The sequence below is a fragment of the Egretta garzetta genome, unplaced genomic scaffold (assembly GCF_000687185.1).
Source record: "Egretta garzetta isolate BGI_Z169 unplaced genomic scaffold, ASM68718v1 scaffold153, whole genome shotgun sequence".
Classification (NCBI taxonomy): domain Eukaryota; kingdom Metazoa; phylum Chordata; class Aves; order Pelecaniformes; family Ardeidae; genus Egretta; species Egretta garzetta.
The window spans coordinates 541,115-551,733 of NW_009259114.1; the positions used below are offsets into that span (position 1 = coordinate 541,115).

A 10,619-nucleotide genomic window follows, 5' to 3' on the forward strand; every position below is an offset into this window, starting at 1 on the left:
TCAAGGCGTGGCCTCACCAGCACCGAGTACAGGGGCACGATCACTTCCCTACTCCTGCTGGTCACACTATTTCTGACACAGGCCAGGATGCCATTGGCCTTCTTGGCCACCTGGGCACACTGCTGGCTCATATTCAGCCACCTGTCAACCAGTACCCCCATGCCTTTTTCCACCAGGCAGCTTTCCAGCCACTCTTCCCCAAGCCTGTAGTGCTGTATGAGGTTGTTGTGACCAAAGTGCAGGACCCGGCACTTGGCCTTGTTGAACCTCATACAGTTGGTCTCGGCCCATCGATCCAGCCTGTCCCTGTCCAGGTCCCTCTGCAGAGCCCTCGTCCCCTCAAGCCGATCAACACTACCACCCAGTTTGGTGTTGTCTGCAAATTTACTGAGGGCACGCTCAATCCTCTCATCCAGGTCATTGATAAAGATATTAAACAAAACCGGCCCTAGAACTGAGCCCTGGGGGACACCGCTTGTGACCGGCCGCCAACTGGATTTAGCTCCATTCACCACAACTCTCTGGGCTCGGCCATTCAGCCAGTTTTTAACCCAGTTTTTAAAGAGCTATTAAAAATCATGCAAAATTCCCTTTACTTCCTCTCAACACACCAGATAGATAGAGAATTACTCTGTGGCATGTATTATGCGACATTTTGGATAGAAGCAATCAGGAGTACCACATCTAAAAGGGATAATTAAAAGGGAGGAAAAAAGGAGCAAAGAATCCTGATTTAAACCTTGGCAATTCCCACATGACAATCTGTTTTGAGAAAACATCCATATCAGCTTGGAGTAATGCAGATAAATTTTTACAGTTATTCTAGTACAGGTGACAAAAATAAAATCCTCACAAGCAAAAGTGACAGATTTCACTTATTAGGTTGATAAAAGCTGCCTAACTAATCTAATATTTCTAAAATTTCCAGGGACACCTTTTTAATGCTGCACATATTTTGTTTTCTAAAATATTACAAGCTTCCTTTTAATGCAAGTGAGTCAAGCACAGCCTCCAGAGCATTTTGGCAATTTTACATAGTTAAAGTACACAACAGAATGATTTTATTAACTCAGCTTCATACCCTCTAAGACTAATTTCTGTCATCTTCTACATCAGATCCAGAGCAGTATTTATTCTCCATAGCACATAACATCCATTCCATGCACACAGTTATCAGTGCAGTAAGTTCTCTTGCATGTTCCCTTGGACCATCTGAAAATCATTGCTTAAAAAGGGCATGATGGGATTCATAAAACCTAATATTCTCCTTCAAGAAACACATAATGGCAATAGAATGGAAAATTACCAAGAGATGGTCGGTCATTTTTCTCCGGTTGTCCATAGCAGCTAGTTCTTGCTTCAGGAATGAAGGAGTATTTCTCCAGCATGGCTGATGCAGCAGTCGCAATAATCCCAAGGCCATCCCGTACCCGAGCTTCTAAACTGTAGTCCCATTCATCATAAGATGCTGAAATGAGTCCTGAAGGAAACTCCTTGGGAGTGATTTCTGTGTTACCACTAACAAGGCTGGGAACTATCCAAAAGAAATCATAGCCAGTAAGGCCCAGGGAACGAGCCTCATCCAGTATGTAGACAGCTTCATCCTTGGAACAATATAGCAGAATGACGGATGAATGAATTTTCTTCAGCTGAATTTGGGTCTTGGCATCTCCGAAGGCAGTATCAAGTACAATGACGTTCTGCATGTCCCAGCCCACAAAACTATTTTCCACTGTGGTCTTAATGATATTGATGAAGTCTCGATACCCAGGAAAGGTGGTGGTCACCAGAGAGAACACGTGCCAGTCATAATCCTGCATGATCTTCAACATGACAAGGGCTTCTTGCTGGATGGAAGCCCCAAACTGGAAGAACGTGGACATCACATCCTAGAATACCAAACACAGTGAAAGATTACTAATTTTGTACAAGTCTGAAGGGAATAGAATCTCTAATTCTTCTGCTCTCTTCGGTCCACCATGGCTACCAAACCTTCACTGCATTTGAATAACTTTCTGCGCCTTATCATATTCATATCATTAATAAGCAATACTACTCTAAGCACCACAGCTAATTAAAAGATTTGCCAAAGAGAGACAAACAGATATTTACATTGGAAATGTCTGTGTGCTTGATCATTTGAAGACAACAACTCAAAACAGTACTTACTGATCTCCCTAGAGACAGCCACCCATCATTAAACAACTCATCTCCAGCAGGTAGCTTTAGATGCATCAAACTTATTAAGAATGTGACCCAATACATTTATACCAATAAATTGCAATGCACATGCCGTATATATATGAAGAAACTCTGTACCTCCAGACCTGATGTCTGAGGGATACTTGATTTCCACAGGTTCATTGGACTTGGTGGAAGCTGTCAAACTCTGCAGAAGTAAATTTATCGTCCCCAGGTACTGAATTCACCACTGTTTGTGGGCTCACTACTGATCATGCTCCATTCAGAGCACATGGCCCAATAAAGCCTGACGTAGAATTAACAGGTCTCCGGGACAACCAGGAAGCTGCCAGTGTCCTCATTAAAGGACTTAAATGGAAGCAAATGCAAAGAAAGACCTCATGGTCTGTAACTGGTAGCTGTATTGCCTGACACAGCTCTGCTGTCAGTTTGCTAGGAGGCTTGTTTCTAATATTTTTCTTACGCTTTCACAGTATTCATAACATTTTATACAGCATAAGTGCAGGTGCCTCTTATCTTAACAAAATCTACCAGAAATAGACAACACAATAATATATTTTGTTGGCACTAAACTAACAAACACTTTTCCTGGTCTATTTTTACCAAGTTGATGTAAAATCTAAATTTATTTTTGGATTTTACCTTCTAGTTTTATATACATCACAATTATTAGAGTACCAAAGCTGTACACAAGAAGCTATATAATTATTTTCATTTTAATTCAGTATTTATTCCTGACCAGTAGTGGCAACTTATGTGCATAATTTTCAGATACAGAAAGCATGAAGAAAAGCTTATGAATTAAAAATAAAGATTCAATTAGAAAATAAAATAAAAATTCAGTATTTTTAATGCAGCCTTTACAGGAAAGATACACATGGTGCTTTTAATTTAAAGAGTTTAATGAATGTGTTTGCAAACTGCTATCCTATATTACACTTGTGGGGAACAGAAACAGATTAATTGATTTAGGCTTCCTAGCAAGGTGGTGTTAAACATACAATTATTAGTGACAACAGTAACTCACCTCTACAAATTCTGTATTTTATATATGGAAAACTATTCAGAGCAAACAGAGTGTCTGTATTTTTTTTAATAGAAGATGAGGAGCATTATTACTTACTAAGTGTTAAGAACCTGACACCAGGATTTTATATAGCTTGACAGCAATAAAAGTCTTACAACTTGAGTTAGACCAACCATGAAGACTGATATTGAAGGTACAAAACACACACTACTGGTGGTAATGAAATCATCTCCCATAGCTTCTTTGGTACTTAAAAGGCAGCATTCTGAATGCCAACGCCAGATTTGCAGTGGTTCTGAGTTAATTACAGATGTTATACAACATATTTGGGAGAAGAATTGAATTGGGAAGATCTGATTGCTGAATGCTTCAAGGAGCCATTTCCTGGTGACCTGCACTGCATACTTAAAAATAGACATACAAACAAGTGAGCTCTTCATCTGGGGACATTTAAGCTAAAGAAACCCAGCAGACAGAAAATCTGCCGTCAGCACGGAATGGTTTAGTTACCGATTTACTATTACAAAGTAATTTAGTTGTCTAGAGACAGTGCTAGGATCCAAGTTTTCTGTAGCTTGCTAAGTGAACATAACAGAATATTGTAATGCAAAGTCAGTCACTTCTCCAGGCTCTTACCTTATCCTGGTTTTTACTTGTGATTATGCTAAATAACAGTAAAAATAAGTAAAATAATTTACAGTAAATTAAATAGATTATTTCCTTCATATCCTTTCACTCTACCCCATTTCTAAATATGGTTTATGGCTACTAATGTAGTGGAATAATTCTTTCAAGCAACATGTACATCTTGGTCCTTTGTGCATCACAAGGAACTTCAACAATGCAGTCTGCAAGGGCAAAAAACAATGCACGTGGATATTTCCAAGCATGACCTTTCTAATTAGTAAATACAGATTTTTAACCTAGAGCAGTCCTTGTCAACTTCCCTGGCCATGTACAACAGCCTTGTGCACAACTGCTTCTATCACCATTATAGCGGTCTGACAACACCAGTACTAAAACTAAATCCTTTCCTTTTCTAAACATTTTGTTAAAAAAAAACAGTTTATGAAAGGAGTTTTGATTAAATATTTTTGTAAAATTCACACCCATACTACATTAATCCTTATTACGTAATTGTGAACGTGAACTTTAGTCAAAATCAGGCAATTAATACCAACTTGTGATCAGAATGGTGAAAAAAAATGTAATTATATGGTGAAAGTAAGCTTGGGTTCAGGAAAAGATACAAATATCACAAGCGAGATTCTCATCTGAAGAAATTCCATGTAGCTCCACTGACTTGATGTGATGCTTTTATAGAGCTGAAGACCTGACAGTATGTATTTACAATGAATTTGAAACAGATGGAAGATTACAAGCAAATTGTAGCCTTAGGAACTTCAGCAGATATTTAAATGCCTATAAGGAAAATATTCAAGGACATATTATCCATTAAGTTGGGGGGAGGGGGGGAGAGAAAGTTTAGTGAAGAAACAGCAAATAAATAAACAAACCTATAAGGGATTCAACTATTGTATTCTTAAACATCTGCAGAACTGTTCATTTTGGGGTTTTTAAAGCTTTGCATTCTTCCCAAAAAGCATTATTATTCCTCTGCTTTATACAGACAGAGCATTTTATTACACATATAGAATTTAAGTTCTACTTTTCTACATTCAAAAGCAAACTAAGCGATGTTTGTAAAAAACACAAAATTATTCAGTTATTTTAATTTAACTGTCATCTTGACATCTATCAAGACGTCGATCTAAGTCATTGCTGAAGTAAGAATGCAAGTGTAATATTGGAGGTGCTTTAAATGCACATCAGAAATATGTTCCTTTTCTTTCCTCAGTGGCCCATCTATTGAGATTATTGGTGGAGGATGCAAGGAAGCTGCACCACTACCACTTAGCCCATAGAAGAAACTTTATACAAAGGAGTTCCACAGTTAAATCTCAAAGCATGAAAATCCCAAGATGTTACACTGATATGAGCAAAAATTTAGTTAGAAGTAGTGCTGGAAATTATTAAGTAAAGCTTTATCTGACTTCTCTATTCTAGCTTCTTAGCTGGATGCTACCACAGCCATGTAAAAAGAATGGCAATGAAGAGAGAAGGAAAAGAACAAATGAAAACTTTTTGTTTCTTTCTGTCTTGCACATGAACATACAGCTTATAGCAAAACATGTCCCCATATGTTTCACACCAGAAGGAGGTAATCTTTCAATTGCTTCTTGCTTAACATCATTCTTGAATTCTGTACACAATATAAAATTCTGTCATTACAGGAGAAGGGCACTTCAGCGTTCCCATGCTAGTGCACAAAACAGAGGCACTCTCTGGTGCTGTCATTTTATAGATTAATATAATAGAGCAAGTTGCTTTTTAATTAGTGTACCGAGTCTATGAATCTGCCCCTGTTGTCAGAATTGCACATTTCACTTCCCTAATTCCAACAAATTACAGGAATACTTCTCTCAAAACCTCACCCTCAGCTATTTTCATGACATCTTGGTTTCCCAGCCCCAGCTTTTCCATGAGATCAGCAGGGCACATTCACAGCTGCTGTAACAGCTGAGGTAAGCCCTGGCAGTAGTTTACGCCTACTAGGGAAAAAGCTGCAATAGTAGGTTAGGTAAACATCTAAAATAGAGTACCTTTTGTTAAATGAGAATGAAATGCTAAACCAAAACAAAATAGGGGTCAACATCAATTTTCCACTTGGTAGACTTGTTGAGGACAGTTGTTTCACTGGTAAGACAATATTATGACAGGAAGCAAAAACCAATATGAAACATGGTTTAAAAAGCAATCCAGAGGATGCTTTTATGCAGCTAGAAACAAGATTATTATTGACAGGACTACAAGTAGGACTTTAAAGTTATCTTAATTACTTCATTCTTACTCACTCTGTATCTTCCACAGAGATCCAGCAAAAGTGATTTTTCTCCTACTTTACACCACTGTAAGTTAGATATTCCATTTTTATAATGGCTTTAAGGCATGTGGTACTAGGTCTACATATTCAGCGCAAACTGTTTCCTTTTTAATGAATTATAGTAGTTATTTGGCATTTTTATGAAGACTGGAAAAATTGAAAGCCAGAGATTAGTCATGAATTTAAGGTGAATAATTTAGCATCACATCAAAAATATACAGAAGGAAATTATTTGTACTATTCTCAAATGTAGGTAAATAATGTATCTTGCAGTGTGTTAACTTGATACCATTTTTCTTGGATTACTTGAAATGATGTATTGATCCGCTGGTAAACATGAAGTGAATCGTGTTTATCTGTCATGAATATCTAGGTTTCAGCCATACGGTCTTCCTTTGTGGTACTATACAGACCCATGCAAAAATTTCAGTAAATGCAGCCACTGAAGTGGAGAAGCTGAAAGGAAAACCTTTCCTCCCAAGATACCCTGCACATTTCTAAACTCTTAAGTTATTAAATCCTGCCTCTATTCATTAACAGTAACATGCAATTCCCAACACAAACATCTCACTGAGGCACCCAGTGACAAAACTCCCCCATTATCACCATGGGAGCAATTTGGGGGAAATTATACAAAATTATGTACTTTCATGCAAAGCAGAGCAACATGTGAGGGTGGAAATAATTTACTAATTATTACAAACAGCAGAAAAGACTTGTTTCCCAAGGGCCTGTTACCTCTTTGGCCTCACATGTGGCTAAAACATGCATGACCCCTGCCCACAGGTTTCTTTGCTGATACCAGCCTCTCCTGTGGGGGCTGCGTTTCTGCCCTTCCACGTGGGCTACAGAGCTGTCTGGGCCCCGGGCATCCCCCACCAGCCATCATCCCTGCACGGGACCCCCCAGCTGCCCCCACCCTGTGTCAGCCTCAGCTGCAGCGAGACCCATGCACAGCCCCAGCAGACACCGACTTGGTCCCTGTACTCAACCTGGAGCCTCATTCACCCTGCTGCCCTTATCCAGCAATGCCCGGATCTCCCCAGGCCAACCCTCCTGACACACAGGCTGAGCTGGGCAGAAGGAAGGGGGCAGCAGGGCAGGAGCTCTGTGGATGAGGGTGCAGGGGCTCCTGCAGCCCCCACACAATAAATTTTATGTTATCCAGATCTGCCCAGATAGACCTGTGAACATGTTTCACCGTTTGTCACCAAGAAGACTAAGGCAGCCTAGCAGAACTAGAAAAGAGATGGAAATCTTCTTACTCTGTAACTTAACTGGTGCAAATGTAGAGCCACAAAATTGATAAAGGTCAACAAAAAGGACAAACCAAGGCCTTACTTTTTATTTTGAAAGTTTGCTCTGGGAGAGGAACACTCAAGTTAGAAAAGGGCAGTAGCAAGCAAGGGAGTACATTATGGCTTTCCAACATCTGACATGTCCCCTTTTTATTATTTCAAGGAATAAATATCAGAGAAACATGATTTTGAAAGGTTAGCACTGGCTTAATCAAGCATGTTCTTTCCCATTTCCAGAGGGAGCCTGAAGGGATTAATTTTGCAGAGACTTCTGCAGTTTCAGGTCATGGTTTTATCCTAAGAATTTTCCTAGACAACAGATAGGGAGTTGGGGAGGGTTATTTTCTTTCATATATTCACTTCATTTTATCCTGCTTGCTTGACTTATCTGGGCCCTCTACAAGAGCTGAACTTTGTCACTATTTTTTCTATACCAGAATAGCAAATAAACAAATACAAAGGAATGAGGACAGGTTTTCTACAGATCATTGCAGAGTCCATTGGGTTTTGATCCTTTACATTCTTTGAATAATACAGCGTCACATCAAATGAATTAAAGTAACTCAACATGCCATCACAGTGAAACAACTAACTTTAATTATGGATGATGTCTAGTTTAGCAAAGAGCTCATGAACCATTCCCTGGGCCAGAGCACAACATCAGGGTTTTCATTCACGGGTTGTTCAAACATTGGAAATTGGGGAGTGTCAGTCTGAGCTCCTGTTCAACCAGGACAGGCAAGTGCAAAATGCTTTCAGAGGCTGAAATGCCGTCAACAAGCCTGTGACCAAACTTGATAAAATCCTGAAAAGGTTCATGTGAACCAGCAAGGATTTTGCTGTGGTCATTTGATGGAAGGTTTATTCACAAGATGCCTCCTTTCTGGCTAAATTTCAACTTCCATTGTTACAGAAATGTCTTACACCATGAATGAGGAAGGGCAAAATTGTGGTTCTACAAAAGGGTAGCATGGGGCTGGCTGTACCATAGCTATTTGGATGAGTAATAGCTATTGTACAGCTTTTGGGGTGAAAGAGAATCCCAACATGTAACAAGTAGAGTACTGACACCCGCAAAGAATATAAGGGAGAGTAAAGAGTATTTTCAGACAAATATTTCCTTTGTATGTTCAAATATTTCTTGAATATAAAACAGTTATTGTCTAACCCATACAGGCTCATGTGGTGCTGTACATCACTGTAGAATGTTAACATTATCCGAACTATCCTAAAATATTTTGCCATTATGGGGGAGATATGTATGTTTCTTATTTCCTGTAAGTATTTCACCATGAAAATAGATATTGAAAAATGTGTGACCTAATATATCAATTAGTTAGCAAGAAGGACAGATTTTATGCCACAGAGTATAGATGAGTATCATTTCTGTTACGCTCCTGTTATGCCCCTCATCATGGCTGCATGGTTTGTACAAGCAGCATCCTTCTGCTTTATTCATTTAATTAGTCAATACTAAACTGATGCAAGTAAATAGTCTCTCGAAGAGCCAAAAAAGATATCATTTTCCATGGGAAAATGACTTTAAATTAGCCATGCAGCACATCTTTCACCTCAAAGAACACCTGAGTTCATGGAGAGATCTTGAGTCTGTCTTTTCAGTGAAAACTCTTCAAACAGTTGTTAAGAATGACTGGAAAGCAATCAGGAAAGTAAATGATTTTTCAAAGACAGAGAAGGCAATTGCTGTGAAGATACTCCAGCAACACTGGTGAAAGTAAGTGGCTTTCTGTTGTATGGAAACATTCATCTGCTAACAATTCACATTTGATACAACACAACAAAGTTGTGGTGACAGCGTTAGAAGCAAATGGGGTCCTGGTCCTGTTCTCCCCACAGCAACGTGAGAAAGTTTAGAACAAACTGAGGATGATCTATTCTGTACCTACCTGAACGAGAAAAATGAACAACGAAACAATGCTATGATAGGAGGTAGAAAGAAACCCAAACCATTTTACTGCAAGATGTTTAAAAAGTGCTTGTTGGAAGGATGAAAGCCTAGACTTATTTTCAGAAACACAAAAATTCATTTTGCAGAATTGTAGAAAACTTTTCACCAGGTAACAAAAATAAAAGTCATAAAGAGAGCATTGGTGAGCTTGTGAATTAACCCAGTGAAAGCCCAAGACTGAAGAAATCCAGCAGGGATAGACACAGACATCTGAGGAAAGGAAAAGCCTTGATAATTTTCCTCTGATACTGGTATTTCATTGGAACTCACATAATTTACCTCTAGAAATAGAATAACACAAAGGCAAAGGATGAGTGAAGGATATCAGCCAAATAAGCCAGAAAAGTGTCTGGAAAATAAATTGAAGTCTTGGTATATAGACTATCCATCCCCACTATCCCACTCTCTTATATTTGCACTGGTGCATTATTTACCCATGTTAACATGGTTTCATATGAGTATTGACATAACTACATATTTTGCTACCAAAACGTGCTGGGCTATGTGGAATTTCTCACCTTCCTCAAGTTTCAGTCTGTGACTATAGAGGATTACCTATCAAATCAATTAGTTCATTTACTTTGAACCACATCTGCTACAGTAAGGTCATCAGAGATGAGCTTCTCTTGATTCACAGGCAGTTTGGAGAACTTTAATGGATATAAAATCAAAGCATTTAGTTTACAGTGAGTTATATGGATTTGATGGGTGGACTGTTTGGTGGATAAGGAATTGGTTGGATGGTCACATCCAGAGGGTAGTGGTCAATGGCTTGATGTCTGGATGGAGACCGGTGATGAGTGATGTCCCTCAGGGGTCCGTGCTGGGACCAGTGCTGTTTAACGTTTTCATCAATGACTTAGACAGCAAGATCAAGTGCACCCTCAGCAAGTTTGCAGATGACACCAAACTGAGTGGTGCGGTTGACACACCAGAAGGACAGGATGTCATCCAGAGAGACCTGGACAGGCTGGAGAGGTGGGCCTGTGTGAACCTCATGAGGTTCAACAAGGCCAAGTGCAAGGTCCTGCACCTGGGTCAGGGTAACCCCCAGTATCAATACAGGCTGGGGGAAGAAAGGATCGAGAGCAGCCCTGCTGAGAGGGACCTGGGGGTACTGATGGATGAAAAGCTGGACATGAGCCGGCAATGTGCGCTGGCAGCCCAGAAGGCCAACCG

At 39.5% G+C, this 10,619-nt stretch overlaps 1 protein-coding gene across 1 annotated transcript in view; it reads right to left on the reverse strand.

Moving 5' to 3' along the window:
- The window catches only part of GRIN2A (glutamate ionotropic receptor NMDA type subunit 2A), a 185,988-nt gene that overhangs the window by 80,834 nt on the left and 94,535 nt on the right, over positions 1-10,619 (reverse strand). Inside the window, exon 2 of the mRNA XM_009635462.1 lies at positions 1,310-1,889. Within this exon, the coding sequence (XP_009633757.1) occupies positions 1,310-1,889 (580 nt within the window). The remainder of the gene's footprint in view (positions 1-1,309; positions 1,890-10,619) is intronic.